Here is a 19,202-nt window from a genome sequence, read left to right as displayed (position 1 = left end):
TAGAGAGGATGAAGATGGAGCGAATGGTGAGATGGAGCGATTGGAGATGGAGCAGATGGGGGAGATGGACGGGATGATGATGGTGATGATAATGGTGATTATGAAGGAGGGGAAGATGATGATGATGATGTAGGTAACTATGGTGACCACGAGATATTTCAACAACCTATTTATAAGGGTTCCGATATCAATCTAATACAGTATATTGGAATTGTTACATCACTATATGCGAGAGCAACCACCGGTATATCGAAAACAGAAATGACAAGAACACTGAATATGATACACCACATTTTACCCCAACCGAATATAACACCACGCTCTGTAAAACAGCTAGAGACGTTAGAAAAATATATATTCGGGAATATGCGTAACGAAAAAGTGTGTACGAATGGTTGTATGATGTTTTGGAGGAACAATCGCCATCTCGAACGATGTGACAAATGTGGGTCTGCTGAGACTGCTATATTCACGTGGATGCCACTAATCCCATATCTGAAAGGTAAACCATCTAAGATACATGATCTCTGCATAATGGTTAATTATTTGATTTCATCTAGGTATGAATAAAACTAGATTCTGTTTAGAAGTGTTAAAATACATCTCTTTGATCTCTCTCTAGGACAATATGAACACTTCAACATGGTGCGCAGGGTCATTGAATATTGGAGACCAAATGATGGTGAAAGGTAGGTAGCTACTATTCTACATAATGGGGTTGTGATGACGTCATCATCAGAACGATTGCAATAGCTTACTAAAATATATCTACACATTTTTATAGAATATTCAACCTGCATTAAACGGAAACATGGCAACGTCTCTTTTCTGAAGATGGACTGTTTCCAGGAGATAGGCGATGCCTAGGATTGGCCCTAACGATGGACGGCACTAACAAATTCAGACACAAGAAATATATAGTGTGGCCGATCATGATTAACTTTTTAAATCTAAGGTACATGTAGTGAAATTGATGTCTCCGACATACGACATATCATGAAATTAATTGATAGAAGTCTGAGGAATAATAACAACTGGTTTTATCAATTTAAGACCATCAGAAGGGAAGGCATATGAAAATACGTTCATACATGGATTAATGAAAATGAACAAACGACAAAGCGTAAACGGCTTTTTAGAGCCATTAATTACTGAAATCAATGAATTATTGCAAGGCGCAACAAACGAAAGACGGAAGTCGTTATCTTGAACACTTCGAATTAAAGGTAATTCATATCAGAATACCCCAGTCAAAATTATTTGTTCTCGACTCGAAAAATATGTACTCTAAAAATAAATGTAGTGCATTCACCATAAGTACATTTTATCAATCAGGGCAAGTTGATAATAGTCGGGGGTGATAACGAGAGTCACTGTTTGACATTAATGCATCAGACGGCAGCTGGCTTTGATGGGTGCATAAAATGCTGCCATCATGGTAACCCACAACTATTGAATAGAATGATCTACCATCAGAATCGGAGGCAAGAAAAAATTCTACATTTGAATACCAATTGTATGTTAAGATATATTCTTAGAAACATTGCTTCTGATTTTTGTATCAGATACTTACCAGTTAATCATGTGCAGCGAATTGAAGTAGATGCACCATTAATCAGCGATGATGGAAATTCAACAACTAGAAATATCGAGGTGCGACATCCACCTGATGAAAAACCCATGGCATTATGCTGAGAAGTGCAAACAGAGTTAATAACGGTACATCAATAAAGAATTACCATCGACTAAAGAAAATTTATAGAATGCGTTATAATATGTTCATTTGAAATCTAAGGAACAGTTACGCTGGAACTCGGCTTCAAAGGGCGGTCGATTCTGTTCGATTTAGATGGAACAAATGTCAATGATATCATTGCATTGGATCCTTTGCATACCATTAGTGGTATGATAAAGAAATTTATCGAAGAATTCAATGGAAACGAAGTGAGAGATGGTGTAAGACTAAGTCAGTACGAAGAAATTCTATTGCGAAATGAACAATTTTGGGTTTGTAGCACTATTACATTTTCTACAATAAATTTACATTAACTAATTTCAGCTAATTTTAATAATTAGGGATCATTCATTTATTGCATAAAATTTTACTTTTTCAAACCCCTCCCCTTGTACACAAAATAAGCCATTTTTTCAATATACATTAAGCATTACAGTACGCATTTACAGTTACCCCTCCCCTAGTGCGTACGTAAAATAAATAAATTAAAATAAAAAAAATTATCCCTTATTATAATAATTTATTTGTTTATATAGCGCTATACTGTAAGATAATCATGGCACTTGAGTCTTAAGCTTATTTCATTAATTCTTTTTCAGCTCATTGATGAAAATCTGCCACCAGCTGAATGGAACATATCAGCCCAAGAAAAAGAACTTATCAAAGAGAGATGGGCATGCATTAAGGCACCTTTAGGATGTTCATTCAGAACAGAGGGAAATCCATTCGATCCTAGTAGCAACATGAAATCGTACGACTTCATTGAAGCACTTAATTGGGACTTAATTACCAGCTTTCGAAAGCACTGTGTGAGTTCGAAAGCCTACCTTAAAGGATGATTTCAACTCAGTTACAATGTCATATTACTATTACTACGTCTTCACAGCATGGCAATAATAATGTTGTTATAGCAATATTGATAATACAACCAGTTTGAATTTCATGACTGCAATTGAAGACTTTTCCCATGAAGGCATTAATACTTTTTGAACTGATAGGATTTCACAACTCTAATTGATGAACACCTGCTGATTTCTGCGGCAAAGCGGAGAGAGGAGTCTTTGCCTTCTGATTGGCTTTTTAAAACGAATATTTTTGCATTCAGATTTTCGCGAAATAGCTCATAAAATTTCAACGCGGACTTTTCTCAAAATTCAGCTCCATAGGGTTTGGAGAATGGATAATGGTCTAATGAATGATTTGTATGAATATATGCTCAGTAGCACAGACAATGGGCCTTAGCTCTGGAATTATCAGCATCGCATCGACATCAGGCAATCCAAAACGGACGCGTACGAAAAAAAACTGTGTCTGGTCTGAGCAGAGCGTAAACATAATATGCCCGGTATTTCCGCTTGAAACATACGCCAGACGATACAAATGCGAACGAATGAGGGACATGAAAAACGCAGTGTCGGGACATCAGAGGCGTTCAATTTGCTCGAAACTCGTCACGAGTTTGGATATTCACCTGACTCGACTAGGCTAGGGGCGCACGCTAGTAGCCCAGCAGTAGATGTTTAATTAAGTTTATAAAAGAAAACAGTATGGAATGGCTTCTTGCATAATGTTCTTTACTTGGCAAAATATAAACGTCAACAGAAGAGGAGATCGACATCCCAGGAATGAAGGAGAGTTTGGGCAAATATTTCACTTAGCTCAATCACCAATCTACCAAAAGTTTGCATACACGTGTGTAGGGTTTTTAGGGGGAGGTTCAAGAGAGGACATGACCTCAAAAGGCACAGAACTAAGAGGCAGTGTGCAAGTACCCCACTTGCACATCGTAAGTTTGTATCAGTTTGAACATAATTAGTATCAGGCTTATAGTTGTTTCCAACGAAAGAAACATTAAAAAGGACAAGACAAGGGACAGAATTATTTTTTGCGAAATATGCAGGATGGCTCTCATGGGAATTAATCGCTAGGGTTATCCAAGCAGGGGCAACAGTGACAACCGATCATACCGATAACTAAGCATAGGCACATAACGAACAAACATGAGTGCTGATAATAATGCTTATGAAGATAGAACAGGTCATACGGCGGGATTGGGCTCACTCCAACCAGGGAAATACACGCTTTTTCGTGCAGGAAATAACATTGCCGTCGGTCTGCAGGACGCGAGTCACTGCTGCGTGGGCGACCATTCGTTACGCAGATGTTTTACTTAACACTTCTGCGTGGAACAGCAACTTCGCTCGAAATCATTCGTAGTGATTCTACGAGCTGAAATGTTGTCGATGATTGCGCGAACAAACGAGGAAACTGGAGTTATCGGACCCAACTCGGCGTAATGTTAGGAATTCATGCAATAATTTCAGGGTTAAAGTGGTAAAGGGAAGTTATTATTAACGGCGGATTCTATGAGCAGGTGCGAGTCAAATAATTTTCATTAGTATTATGATAGAAATTCCAAAAAATTTCATTACAGTACCTCTAAAGTTTTATAGTTCGTACGTTCGATAATATTCTTTCTCTAAATTTCCCGCCGGGTATAGTACATCAATGCAATGGCTTATCGGATCATTCTTAGCGCCTTCTTAGAGTCCGCCACGGCGCCACAACATGGAAGATCGTCTTCGCAGTGTTATCTGATGCGTCGATCCCACCAAAGCAACAATCGCAACAGGCACGAACTACAGGGCGACCTAATCACCGTTTATAATGAAATTGCCAATATCGGTTCTCGTACCAGCCGCCCCCCCCCCCCCCCAGTTGTACCTCGTGCCTCGTATCCAAAAAATCGGAAAAAAACTGAAAGAATTAAGAAGTGCTGCCCGGAAGGTATACGTGAACAATCGTCGATGCGGCAAGAATAATCGGAAGGACCAAAAGGAAGTGCAAGGAGGTATGATTAAAGGAACATTGCAATCAGTGTGTAAGGCGAGATGACTGAGGAGGGTCCAGTACAATCCGTCTTTAGGGGGAGATGACTGAGGGTACAGTACAATCAGTCTGTAGGGGAGATGACTGAGGGAACAGTAAAAACAATTTGATGATTGATAATAGTAAGGTAGATAGAAATACACGGAGCAATCAGTGCCAAATCTGTGTAAAGCGTTCTTGAAAATGAGTGATCTGACTGTCCATTGCAGAAGCCATAGTAATGAACGGTTATACACCTGTATAATATATCAATTGATATTAACATCCTCATTTTACACATAAGTCATATTGTACATCCCATCTATCTTGTATAGTGGTTAGTATAATATGTATTAGTTAGTAGAACTCGTTGCTGTTCGGAAAAAATGCCGTTGAAGTTGAAGAATACAGAAACAAACAAAGAAAGGTGAAAGAATCACGCTGTTACTTCATGATACTCCCGACTACTTTCTATAAAAAGGAAAACGGAAGTATGGAGAGACATTGTTGTTTTGCTTTATCCCGTATTGTAATCAAATTTATTTAGTATTACAGTTATAGAATGATTTTAAGAAAGATAATGGATCATAATGAAGTTCCGACTCAAAAGTATTTATAATAATTCAAAAAGAAATAATCATTGGTACCGTAATTTGAGACAAATACTAAAGTTTCGAAAATATATTTAGTTTGAATATCCTAGATGTTAATTGAGAACAAATTCTCTATAATCGCTAAAGTTTTAAGAAAATTAATTTGTGTTAAATGATAATACTAGCTCTCTAAAGTTTATCTTGTTGTATACGTCTGTTGGTAACTCGAGAATAGCTGTTCTCTCAACGATGATAAGCAAGGAGTGAGTAAATCATTTCGCGTCATGACAGGAGGGTTGGAAGGAAAAAGTTAGTTCAGCAAATCAGTTTTGAAAATAATTTTAGATCAGCGAATCGTTAAGGCTAAATTCTATATGACCAAAACAGTCATGACAGTTAGGTTGCTGTGGGAGAGTCGGTATTTTAAGAATGCCGAATCTTTCTATAAAAGGGACCCACATCTTGAGAGGGCAGACACTCAAGAGACACTCAAGAGACATTCAAGAGACACTCGATAGAGATTCGATAGTTACTTGTTAAAAGCTTGTTTGGGACATGATTCAGGACGGGTTACCCGCAGGAGAGTGCAATAGGAATTTAGAGCTAGGATTTGGATTGTATTAAACTGGAGAGCTGTGTTTAAATATTAAGTTAAATAAATTCATCTTGTATTGTTTTATCCATTCAAAATTCCCGGTATTCTAGTTTTACTTGGGTTTGTGCGCGGACACGTTCTCTCGCCAGGGACCGATTATTGCTTATATTATTGTACGACTAAGGAGAGGATTGTGACCAGCGTATCAATACTATGAAACTGTGTTACAATATTCCGTTATTCGATTACATACGATTTTTCCAGAATTCTGGAAAAGCAAGGCAGTACAGATATCGGTCTGTTATTATCAGAAGAGTCATTATTGCCTGCTTTGTAAAGTGGACGTACCCGCACAAACTTCAGTTCACTAGATGATATACACTGTTAAAATATTGGCAGCAAAGTTGACAATTACAATGTTGTAAAATGTGCTAAAATACAATCGCAACAATCAATTTACAATACAATTAATGTTGCGAAAGTACAACAAAAAAATTGACTTTTACAAGCAAAACTGTCATATTCTTATACAAATTTAAACTGTAATTAGCACATTCTACAACATTGTAATTGTCAACTTTGCTGCCAATATTTCTTTGTAAAAATACAATAAATGTTTTTAAAGATTATGGGAATAATTTTGCAATACAAGTGATAGAAGATTTGACTATGAAGACTTGGAAGATTTCTATAATTGTTACAGATTATTTCCATAATTTCAAAAAACAACAATTTTGTTGAAGTGTAACTCCCAAGTGCTAGAAAAATGGACCACAGAATACACAAAACCATATCTATCTTATACATCTATCTTGTTTCAGCGTAAGCCTTATGGTCCCAGAACCAGTCACACTGACTAATCAAACTATCATAACCATACCTGATGGCTCTTGTATTACTAAATAATGCTTTTAAACAACACAATGTTCTGGAAATTAATAGCCTCGAAATTTTTGAAAATTTTCAGCAAATGTAGTCTTTTAACAAAATTAGTCTAAAATTAAACTACGAAATAAAACCATGTCCTAGTACTTTAGATTCCTACACTAAATGTAACATAATTGTACATGTTATTTAAATGTTTCAGCATAAGCCTTATGGTCCCAGAATCAGTCACACACTGACTAATCAAACTATCATAACCATACCTGATGGCTCTTTATTACTAAATAACAACACAATTGCACTGAAAATGAATAGCCTCCAAACTTTTGAAAACTTGCAACAATTGAGTCTTACAAAAACTTTTTTGAAAACTTTTAACAAAATAAACTGTACAATTGCACTGCAGTCCCCACATGAAAAAGTATTTTGAACTTTAGGTGTCCCAGGTTAAAGAGAAATGAATTATGATACCTTCAATCTGGAATGAATGAGTCTAGAAAGAATTATTATTAATGAAACCGGGGATAGTGAAATGTTAGGATACGTTTTTGTGGGACAGGCTGAATGAAACAAAACAATGTCCTGTCTAGAGTCCTACAGTAACATCGTGGTACGTGAATTTAAATATTCCAATCTGACTCCCTCTCTTTCAACGAGTTGACAAATTTCGTTATCTTCGGATTGACACTCCGTTTCTTCGACTTTTCTGGATTTATGTTCAAGATGCACCTAAAATAAAATTGGACAGCAAGACGAGTAGTGAGTAGTGAAGATCACAGTCCTAAGAAGCAACAGAGTATTAGGAACATGGTTTCTTTTTCCCGATTTCTGGGATCTAACACTGTCATCACTAGGACTAACCTGATGATTTTGATTGACAAGACCGTATGTGAAAGACTGCCACCTAGAAGTTTTGGGCACTGCATCTAACCTAACGGGCCAAATGATACAACAAGACACCCAGGGCACTCTGGCCAGCCTGTCTTTTTTCGTGGATGCAATGGATATGTGGTTTCTATGACTATTTATTACATTATTGTAGGCTTACCTCTGAAGAAATTCCAGGGTGGTTTTTGTATCTTGACTATACTCGATGTTTAAAACGTAGTGAAGAGCGAACCAACATTCCACGGCTTCGTTCCAGCTTTTCACTTCGATTCTCATTAAGCAATCAACAGCTATGAGACAAAAATCTGTGTGAAAGAAATCCTCACCTACATAGAATTTCAAAACATGTTAGCAGGAGGAATACATTAAAGACAGCAATTGAATCGCTGCTTTTAGCCACCTTAAACAATGTCTTATTAGGGACAAGCCGATTACCCGTCCAATGGACGGCTTTCTCGCAGCATGGGGCATTGGTCGTGAGCAGTGATTTTTATCTGACATAAATAGTCTTATTTATCCTGAATACAAATATGTCAATACAGTCAACCCCCAATATACTGCGCCCATGAACGACTGCAGAACGACTTTGGGTGTATAGAGAGTATGGTGGTATATCGGGGGTGTTTTACTATGTATTTGTATAGAGATGTACTTTCAGAAAAATCCTGGTGGTAGGTGGGGTGGCGGTATATTGGGGGTTGACTGTAGGCTGATGAGTAATCATCAATCAATAGTTCCAACTTTGGCAAAAGGGTGGCGTGAGTGTGAGAAAGAATTAGAGTTATTCTAATTGACACAACTATTGAAATTTTGCTCCCTAACTTACCAATCACACAAATAAATGGATACATGGATATACACCGTCTTTCTCAGCAGCGGTCTTGTTCTGAAAAAAGAAAAAAAAATCAATCATATGTCTCTTAACTGCCCGTGGTTAGTGCCAGAAAGACTTTCAGCATAAACGACGTTTGATAAACCTTTGATACCCCTTTTCAAGATAATGAACATCAAGGGCAATCCATAAACAAATGATGGTAAAAAATGTCCCGTAGTCATTATAATGGGGGTATAATGTACAAGCCTGTATTTAAAACTATAATAGAGTACTGTCTGTCACGTGAACTTCATTCATTCATGTAGTCTCAGTCACAACTTGTATGGACTAAACCATTATTGAAAATAGGGTAAACAGGAATGTCATTGACCTACTGTCTGGGTGATTACACTATGCTTTGTAGGGAAGGTACGTACGTATGGCCTATGTGTTGTTACTACTTCTCTACAACATCAGCGATCATTACATTGAAATAAACTCAAATGAGAACACTAAAACGTCTTTAGAGAACAAATTATCAATTTCATTTCACAATTCCTCGGAGGAATTTTTCAGATCTGGGGAAAATAGGACCACTTTTAGCTGGGGAAAAATGTCAGTTTAACGATAAAAAGACAGCCACGCGGAAACCCTGATAAAGAACATACAGATAGTTAGACGTTAATAAAGTAAGCATCCCTATATATCGCGTAAAAGCATACACGGAAGCGGTCTGAAATTGACATTCTTGGAAGTACATCACACTGAGTAAAGTATGCAGTCAAAAATGTTTATTAACTTACCTCATAGACTTTGACGCATTTTCGCTTTTTTCACCAAACACAGCCATAAGTAGGGGAATAACACCGTGCACTTGTGGTTCGACACATTTCATTTCATTGCACTGTTTTTCGATCACGGCAATCCAATCCTCCATTGCAGTGGATTTCTTAGCGATTGACTTAACAAACGTCCAAATGCGATTAGCTTTGTTCCTGGCATAGAGCGCCTCATTAAATAAGTCCCTCGAATTGACCTGCATGAGCGTATCAAAATGGTCCATTAAAACTTCATAACGGAAAAGAAATGGGCATTCATCTACAACTGGCACAACCCCGCCCTGATTACGGTTGATACATTTCCTTTGCGATGCGTACGTAGCATTCATAGTCTGCCTAATCGTTTGAAGATCAAATGTATCACCTTTTGAATACAGTTCCTTCAAAAAAGTTTGTTTATCAGCTTGCGATTCCGCGGTCTCGCTCTCTAGTAAACTGCATTCCCAGTTCACACAGCCATACTTATCAGTAGTATTTTTCTTCGATTTTCTGTTGCCAGCGTTTTCATCCACACTAGCCCCGGACCTATTGCAATTGACTATTCGCCAATGAATAGCCTTTAAAAGAGATTGAGACCCATCTCCCAATGGTCTCCCCTGTAAATCCGTATCTTTTAAACACGGATACCGGCGTGTTACAGCTAACGCGATTCTCCTTAACGAAGGAAAGCCATTGTCGAGTTTTTGTCCATGATTTCGCTCGCGATTATGTTTTTAACAACTTGAATTGAGACGGATTTAATGTTTGATTACTTTCCAACGATTTACTAATATCTGACGGGAAATACCCTGAAAATTATGTCAACTGGTCCAGAGACCTTCTTTGTACATCCTTAACAGAATGACTTACCTCTTGGTTTAAGAGAATCTAATAACTTTCTGCGTTTGATCACATGTAAACAGCTTATATCCTCTTCCATCAAATATTTCAAATCATCAACATGTTCAACCCCCATGTCAAAAAGGGATTTTATAAATCCATCATCAACAGTCCCACAAACTTCCTCTATATACGTCCTGATACTTCTATTGTCCATTGCTGAACCACCTAGCTGCCTGTTATCAAAATATAAAAAAATCTCATTAATCAATTGTATTCCATTTTAAGCATTATTGTTTGGGCTCATATTATCTAGAGGGGCCTAAATTTAGAATTCTGAAGTACCAGTTAAGTAAAATATTACAAATTAGACCAAGCTTATCTATCATCTTTGAAAAAGCCTACCTATTTATTTATAGAATTTAGCATGTTTCAGTGTCAAATATTTGTCCGCATCTATGTAATATGCAACAAGAGGTTGGTAGTCAGCAATACTGATGATACTTGTACAGGTATATTCAGATGATTCTTCGTTTATTTTGTAAAGTCCTAAGCCTGGCAGGTAAATCCCCTTGACTTTCCGCAGTAATAAGAATTTCTCATTTTTCTGTGAAATCACAAACTGTATTATCCCGAAATCAGTTTCATCTAACCCAAATTCCAAAACAACAATTGCGTCCTGATGGTATGCTGTATTCCGGTAACTAAGTTTCGATGTCACAAAGCAGTTTGACAGTGAAATGTTATTTTTCTCTTTGTCAAGTATAGCACTTTTGATTTTATCATTGTACATATCCAATACAAGAGGCATACATTTTTCTTCGGATGATTCAGTAGCCATAAATAGAGACCCTTGCAGAAGATATGCTTGTAATAATTCATGTCGTTCTGCAAGTGTTTTCGTGATGTTGATGAAATTTTTAACCTGCCTGACAGCATTTTTAAAGTACTTGTGCTTCTGTTCAAATCTCATCGCCCACACGCGCATCAAGGGCCCAAAACACCTTATCAAGTATGGGTAATGCCACAAATAGTGATGTTTTGGTCGAAGTGCAGAATCAGGAAATAACTCACGGCGGTCTTTCAAATATTCTGCTATCAAACGTTGTAAAGACAACAACATACCATCAGAGATACAAGGTGCACAAACTAACTCAACAATCTTTCTTAATGACAGAATTAGCAACCAAACATTATCAATTTTATCTGAAATTTTTTCTCCAATTAGAAAAGGCAGCTTCCTAAGAAAATTCCATGTCTGAACAGCATGACCTCCTACTTTCAGGTTCTTTGCATCTAAGGTAGCTGGTCGATTGCGACTATCATAAGATTTGAAAGGAAACTTGTTGATTTTTCTATTCAATTGTTCATAAGTAAACCATTGTTTGGATGTCACAAAATACTTGATACACAGAGCTAGGTCATAGGTTACGACACCCTCAAAGAGGTCATGACCAAGACAAGGTGGTAATCTAGGGTCACACACATGGAAATCTGGTATACGGTTAAACGTGCTATTATGCTTTATACCCTCATATGAATCTAGATCTTCATCGACTATTTTTCGTACAGCATCATCATAGTGATTTGGAGTTCTAAGTGGGGCATCATTTTTGCCATTTTTGAAGTCATCTATTGTTATAAGAAAGTACCTACAAAAGTAGTGTGCACTGAAACTTTCCAGAAAGCCACCGTTGTATGGCTACCTAGGTTGTCTCCAACTATATTAACAACACAACCAAACACTTTTTAACATTAACAAGCAAGCCATCATTTCGGATTTCACATAGATCAGATATCAAGGTTTCAAATATTTTCTCTGAGCCAAATTCTTTCATATCATTCTCAGTGCACAGCAATACAAGTGGCATTTGCTCAGTTTTGGACCTGTTCCAAGGATGGAAAATAACAAGTGAAAAATAAACACCTAAAAGTTAGTGTTTCTTCTTAGCCGAGCCAAGAGGATTGACCACCTCAAAGCCATCCTGGTACAAAATGATTTTGAATGATGGTTCTAACAGCTCTGAATTTTTATACACACTACCATCACAAATATCAGAATAAACACCATTTTTTCTTTCTTGTAGAGCATTATTAATATTATCTCTGACTGACTGGTCAGATAAGAGGGCAATTAATTTAAGGGGGTTGTTCCATAAAAACTCGTTATGGACACATGAATTCGTGCCCCTTGCGTCCTGCTTCCAAAGAACCATCAAACGATTTTGTTCGATGCGGTAGGCTCATGATAATGCCTTTTTTCAATGATGATGACGATGTTGATGGTAGTGCGCTTAGCAAAGTGTTAACTTTGAGAGGGACTTCAGCTAATCCCGGTTTATCTCAAGTGATCGAAGATGATGTATTGATAAGAGAATTTGCTGTCTCAATGTTAGGTAGGCTTGGGACAACAGAGGAGCGTTGATTGAAAGATATTACTAATATACGCTCTAAAGTGCGTGTGATCGGAAGATTGCTCTTCAAACTTAATGCTGATGCCAACCACGACATGAGCTTTTATGTTAGTGGAACTAATTTCAACAAAGTTGTGAAAGCTGTGAAATCATTGTCCGAAGAAGCGGATTCACCACAATTGGCTGTCGAACTTGGAAGTTACGTTAAACATCTGATAATTCTCAAAATAAGCTATGGAATCAAGATGAAAAATGAAACCATTCAAAATGATGGTAAAGATTTCGAATACTTGTACATAGCTCATTGGAATAATTCGGTGTCATGTGTTGCAAATCGGAGAAAAGGGATCAGAAAGATAAACAAGAAATCAGTCATACCTTTGACGAATGATCTAATCACATTAAAGACCTGGAGTCTCCAGGAAATGGAGCAATGTATGAAAATAAAATCACCTGATTCCAAACAATGGACATTCATGGCTCAATTAACACTCGTAAGAATAGCCATGTTTAATAAAAGAAGAGTTTCGGAAGTGGCCGAAATTAAAAGACACGAAATAAATGAATGTCAGCAGACAGAAAATCGTGAAATTCTCCAGTCGTTAGATAAAGTAGAGCAGGCCCTAGTGAAAAGGTAAGAATTTACCCAGTAAACTCAGTATTTCAACATGTCAATTTATGTATAATGCACTTTTTCTTCACAATGATCATCATGGTTCATAGATAAGACCCAAAAAACCTACCAATATGCAGTTTTTGGTTAGATTTTACTGTGAAATGATTTTGAGAGCCAGATTGGACTAATTTGGCTTCATCAGGATCGTCAACGGTACATAGTCAAATCTAGCTTAGAAAATTTTTAACCCTTTTGGTACTCATGTCCCAGTGGGCTAGTGCATTGATTTTTAGCCCACTTGGGACTTTAGTCCCAGCGGGCTATTGCGTTCACTTTTCGTCCGTTCGTTCGTTCGTCCGTCCGTAGACGGAATCCAGTTATTTTCGGAAGACGCTTCAAGGTAATGTCTTGATATTTGGTTTATACATGTATCTACCCTAGATACATCTTCAGCCCAAAAACTGGCCCTGTCAGATTCAAGATGGCTGACTGGCAGCCATTGTTGTTCGCCAAAATCAGCACTTTTTACACATTTTTCAAGTTTTCGAGCGAAATTTTGAAGACGCTTTTATCAATAACCTTGATCATTCGTATATACTTGTATCCCCGAAGGGCCCATCAGCATGAGAAAAATTGGTTTTTGTATATGGCCACCAGGGGGCGTGTAATAGTAGAATAACTTATTATTTCCGTATTATATTATTACCGGTACCTTGGCATATTTTGTTACCATAATCAATTGCAAAATTGTAGCTCATGACATTTGCTATGATTGTGGTCAGTTTCAAGGTCATTGGTTTCAGTATAAGGTCACCAGGGGGCGTTGAATATTGAAATTGTTAGATTGTTGAGCATTTGAAACCACTTTCCAAGTGGGCATGGTGTCCCTGGACCCCTAGTTTGTTTTTTGTCCATTCTACTATAGACAGAAGCCAGTAATACGACAATTCGTTGAAAGGTCTTCAAAACCTCCAACTAGTTATTTCAAGTCGGTCAGAATCGAGATCAGCTATTTTACATATTTTTAAAATTTTTCGAGGGTTATTTTGAAGACGCTTCAATCATCTTGATCTTTCACATACATTTAGATCCCCCAGGGCCCATTAGATTGAAAAGATTGGGTCGATGGACACGAAAGTGGAGACCAATATTTCTATGAATCACGACTAGTGTTACAGTTTTTATCAGTTCAAGATGAACTTTTGTATGGTCTGTATGCCAAAGCTTTAACTAATATTTTCGGATTTGACCTCCACGGGGTGCCCTAGGAGATCGAGGCCACATTTCTATGAATCGCTACCAGTCCTACACTTTTTAGCCACATTTTTGAAGTTTTCGAGGGAAATTTTGAAAATGTTTTCGATGGCTGTGCTTGTATTTCCTTTAAGATACCCTTAGTGATGGGGCCATTAGATAAATAAAAATAATGAAGTTTACAAAACACCCCAGCTATATCAGCCGATAGGCTGCTGATTTCTGCTCCCCACCAGTGTATTGAAGTGAATACAAATTTTCCATTAATTGGTACCTAGGCATATTGGGTAACCACACGGTCAATTGCAAATTTGTAGCTCAACGCTGTTGTCTGTCTATCTTAGGGGCAGGCGTCCATCCATCAGTTGATACAATAGGTTGGATCTTCGTGATATTTGGTATATACATGTATCCACTATCGAAATTGTCAATAGTCAAGTATTTTGCCAGTTTCTAAGTCAGTCTTCATGCTGTTTATCTAGTTATGATGCTGTGTTTCAATTCCTAGGATGAGCCTATTTGAGGTACGTGGAAAGAGCACCCGTGGTCTTAGGAAGGCATTTATTTTAATGACAACTGATATGGTCGATTCCATTGAATACCTTTCAAACACCAACAGTAACAAGTTGAATCCTTACTTGTTTGCCCGGTAAGTTTCTCATGGTTTCTAATGGTATAAAACTCAAAACAAGTAGTTTTATATTGTTGGTCTCCCACAATGTTTTTTCATTTTGCTTAAATTCCATAAATCTCTACCACATTTTTAATTCATTGTTGTTTATTTGAAAGAAATAATATTCGATTGTCACTAGATCGTTTTCTTTACGAATATTTTTTTCATAAGTGAATATAATTTTTTTCCGAATGTCTGAAATGCCATATTCTTCACATTGTCATCCATTTATTTTCAATTGTCTATCAAAGGCTTTTTGTGCGTTACAGTATACCTCGCTTTACTCGGACATGGCCAACTTGGACTTTTTACTGACTCGGAGAAAAACAAAATCACTGTCTTCTGACTTCCTAACGTATTTTCCTATCCTTATCTCGGATTTTGTTAGTTTGTCCAAGTTAGGTGAGGTTTACTGTAATACAGGTTACGATTCATGGTATCAGTGATTTTTCCTTTAAAAACTAAACACGTCGCAATTTGTGTTTTAGTCAGAGCAAATCTAGTCGAACGCCTCTCGATGGCTGTGAGGCATTCAGAGTGGTAACGAATGAATGCCCGAATCTTTTGGAGCCAGGGTCTATCAGAACATCTGCTCTACGTCGATATCTGGCCACTACTTCACAGGTTAATAGCCATTTCATAAGTTTTTAATTTCTCTGTTTTAATGATTATCAATAATCTAATCATGGTATCCCTTTAATTTTGTTCAGATTCTAGACATGAAGCCTGAGGAATTGAAAATGCTCTGTGACCATATGGGACACGATGTCAACATACATATAAACCATTATCGTCTTCAGTCATCACTATTGGAGAAATCAAAAGTAGCTCGGCTACTTATTGCAGTTGAAAATGGCCAAGTAAAGGATTTTAAAGGAAAGAACCTAGATGATATAGAAATCGACAGTAAGTCATTATTACTATGTTACTATGTAGTCAATCAGCTATACATGAATCTGCTGTACCTGGCAAATGACTACACACAATAAGATATTAGAAGAATGGGGATAATCTGTCGCAGACATTGACATCTGCATCAATCTGTGTATAATTTTAAAACTTGCAGTAATGGGCTTTTGGAGACTTCTGGAAGTCCATTATTATACTGAGGGTTTAACCGGGCCCTATAAACATTTTTTAGCTCTCGAGGAACGAGAGAGCTATTGCGAGCGTGTCGGCATTGTGTCGCGTATGTTTACCGTGAACCAAAGCACACCATTTTTACAGTCATCGAATTAACGAAAGATCCGATAAATGGGGTTAGATACGCTGCAAAAATAGATCCGGCAACTTTGTATTCAATATTTCTAATTATGAATATGCGCGTTTTTCATACAGTGAAATAAGTATTTTGAATGAAGTAAACTTTATCATAGATTTTCATTGAAGTTGTCGTATTAAAAAGTCTTTGAATGTGATACACTTTGGTTTGTCGATCTTTTTGAACTTTTTAACCGGCCATATCTCACTCTCAAGTTTTTAAGGTAAAACAAATCGATCTGACGTATTTGTTCCTGCCTACCACTGTTTGAGGCTCCAGTCTCACCGTAGGGCCCAGGGCACCAGGTGAACAGATCTGCATATTTAAAAAGTAGTAGAATGAATAATGTAATATGTTTTCATTAATAGGCCCTATTATTAAAAAAACTGGACCTCGAGAGCACAGGACCTTTGGTCCTCTAGTTTGCATGAGCTTGCATGAACCACCCACCCAGTCGCGTAGTCGTTATTTTACGCCTAAATTTCAGACTGGCGCTCAGTCGGCGCTTTGACCGCTCAGTACTCAGCAACTACACATCAGGTTTCAATAAATAAATTATACCTACACTGACCTTGTGCTTTTCAGTGTTTACACATACAAGACTGTGTTTGAAGTTAAAGTGGCTAAAATTGCCTCCAAAAATATTTCAGTTCCTCTTTTGTATTACTCAAAAACGCTTCCTCGCGAGACTCACTTGCTTGAAAAAATCAATATCTTCTAAAAAAATCTATACCTTAGCAACCCAAAGCCATGCAAAGAAATACTCTTGTTTCTCATCAGCCCTTTTTGGAATAGTGACGAGGGCGGCAGGTTTTTATTTTTACAGTGCTCCATACTGACATAGATTGTCTAGATACATGTATTTGTATTTGTTTTATTATCATTCTAATTTCCCTTCATTCTAATTTCAGCTCTGCCTTTGCATTCGGCTCAATTTGACGAAGCAGAAACATCAGATACAACCTCTGGTAATGTTAAAAAAGTTAGTGGATAGTGCAGTGAAACCTGTGTGTGCATCTACATCTACCATTTCTATCACAAATGAACCAATAAGAAATGGTAAGTAAAATTAGAACGAACATAATAGAAATAGCTTTGAAATAAATATATTGATCGGGTTCTGGTTTGACTATTTGTTATTTTTTGTTCAGTTGTCATCAGAAAACGATGGTCAGATGAAGAAAATACAGTATTTTTCAACATTATGAAGGATTACATCGAATCGAAGAAGATGCCTCCCGCATCTAAAATCAGGGAAGTTTGCGATAAACTAAAGGGAAGAACAACTGCCCAAATAAGATCACGGGTTCATAATTACATAACAGGCAAACAAAAATTTGTAGTTTAGTGAAGTGAGTAATTGACATCTATTGTGTTGTACTGGTTTAGATTTTCCAACGAATTGCTATATTAGATCTTTGATCCAGGCAATGAACTACTAAGTACTGTTAGCTATCATCAGTCTTGATTTTTAGCGACTGCATCTGATGACTATGAATTTTTAATTTGTGTGAATAATCAATTTTTGGCCCACTTGGGACTTTAGTCCCAGCGGGCTATTGCGTTCACTTTTCGTCCGTCGTCCGTTCATTCGTCCGTTCGTCCGTAGACGGAATCTAGTTATTTTAGGAAGTTTTGAAGACGCTTCAATGGATTGACTTGATATTTGGGTTACACATGTATCTACCCTAGACACATCTTCAGCCCAAAAACTGGCCCTGTCAGATTCAAGATGGCCGACTGGCAGCCATTGTTGTTCGCCAAAATCAGGACTTTTTTCACTTTTTAGCCTATGTCAACGGTCTGGTCGATCGATAATCATTCGTATGCTTAATACACTACGCTCAAAGCTATTTTTAGCACACACAAACGCAATTTCAGTAGCCTGTAATTTCACTACTTATGGGCGAATTGAACCGATTAAGCAATAATATATTTCGTAATTTGTTTTAATTTGTCTTTATGGTGCGCAAAGTTGAAAGCCGTGGGTTTCATATTTTTTGAGAAATTAACCAAAAAGTGTCAAAAATTCGATTTATCTGAGCACGTTTTTTTATGCAGCATCTTTAATTGTTCAAAATAACACATGTGAAAATTCAATGCAATTTGCGTCGGAAGAACTTTATCTCGTCAAGATCCAACGTTTTGTTCGGTAGTTATGGGCTTTCAAAGACGAAACTCGGTTTCGTCAAAATCTCAAAATCTCGGTTATATAAAATTTGTGTTGACCCGGTTTGAACTCCATCATGGCGTCATAGCATTCGTTGAATATGTAAATGAGGTGGCACAAAATGGCAGCGCAATTGAAGCGGTTCATATTCATCATTTCTAGCGAAAATACTGATACTCAAGGCGTATGATATAACGATTTATTGTGTGCGATGTGTTCAATGATTCGTCCAGTTTTGAAATCCTGTGCATAAGGTAACGTTGCATCAAGATATCTGACAAAATTCTGGTTTCAAATTGTGGAAATTTACTTCCGTGTTCGCCACACGGCTGATTCGATGTCGATGATACTAATCAGCTGATAGCATCGAATTTTTTTAAAGATGAGTGATATTAACACGACTGGAATAATTTGTTTATCATCATTAATTGATGTCATTTTATTGACGTTCGCATTAACGATCCGTTTTGGAGCCTGATTATTTGTATTAGTTTGTTAATCGCGGCATAGTGATGAGCGTTCGCGTTGAAAACAGTCGCGTACAGTCGCGTAGACAATATAGCCTTATCTCGTGTCACTGTGTGTATGTATCAGTTATAGATAAAAAGCGCCAATGTGCAGGTCGCACGTAACAACGATTCTGAGTGAAGATGTTGCTTGGCTGCCTAATTAAAGCAATCCTATCGTGAAATTATTAAAAACCATGTCAGTCGATAAACTTTATTTCGTTAGTACCCGCCACACTGGCCTCAAATTTTCATTGGGAGCTTCTGTCCTA

General features: G+C 37.3%; 1 protein-coding gene across 1 annotated transcript; it reads left to right on the top strand.

The window, feature by feature from the left end:
- Window positions 1-12,846: 12,846 nt before the first annotated feature.
- Window positions 12,847-17,602, top strand: LOC141913860 (uncharacterized). The gene is made up of 6 exons (XM_074805024.1): window positions 12,847-13,084; window positions 14,829-14,969; window positions 15,488-15,617; window positions 15,704-15,899; window positions 17,166-17,222; window positions 17,406-17,602. Exons 1-6 carry the CDS (start codon window positions 12,876-12,878, stop codon window positions 17,600-17,602), a joined length of 930 nt encoding a protein of 309 aa, XP_074661125.1. The 5' UTR covers window positions 12,847-12,875.
- The last annotated feature ends 1,600 nt before the right edge of the window (window positions 17,603-19,202 follow it).

This window comes from Tubulanus polymorphus, chromosome 12 (genome assembly GCF_964204645.1).
Source record: "Tubulanus polymorphus chromosome 12, tnTubPoly1.2, whole genome shotgun sequence".
Lineage (NCBI taxonomy): Eukaryota > Metazoa > Nemertea > Palaeonemertea > Tubulaniformes > Tubulanidae > Tubulanus > Tubulanus polymorphus.
This window is presented reverse-complemented; position numbering and strand designations above follow the sequence as displayed.

Excerpts from the sequence above, each read along its gene's own strand:
- LOC141913860 (XM_074805024.1), top strand. The coding sequence starts at position 12,876 with ATGGAGCAATGTATGAAAATAAAATCACCTGATTCCAAACAATGGACA. Across the intron at positions 15,900-17,165 it reads AGATGATATAGAAATCGACA|CTCTGCCTTTGCATTCGGCT; the intron begins GTAAGTCATTAT and ends TTCTAATTTCAG. Across the intron at positions 17,223-17,405 it reads AACATCAGATACAACCTCTG|TTGTCATCAGAAAACGATGG; the intron begins GTAATGTTAAAA and ends TTTTTTGTTCAG.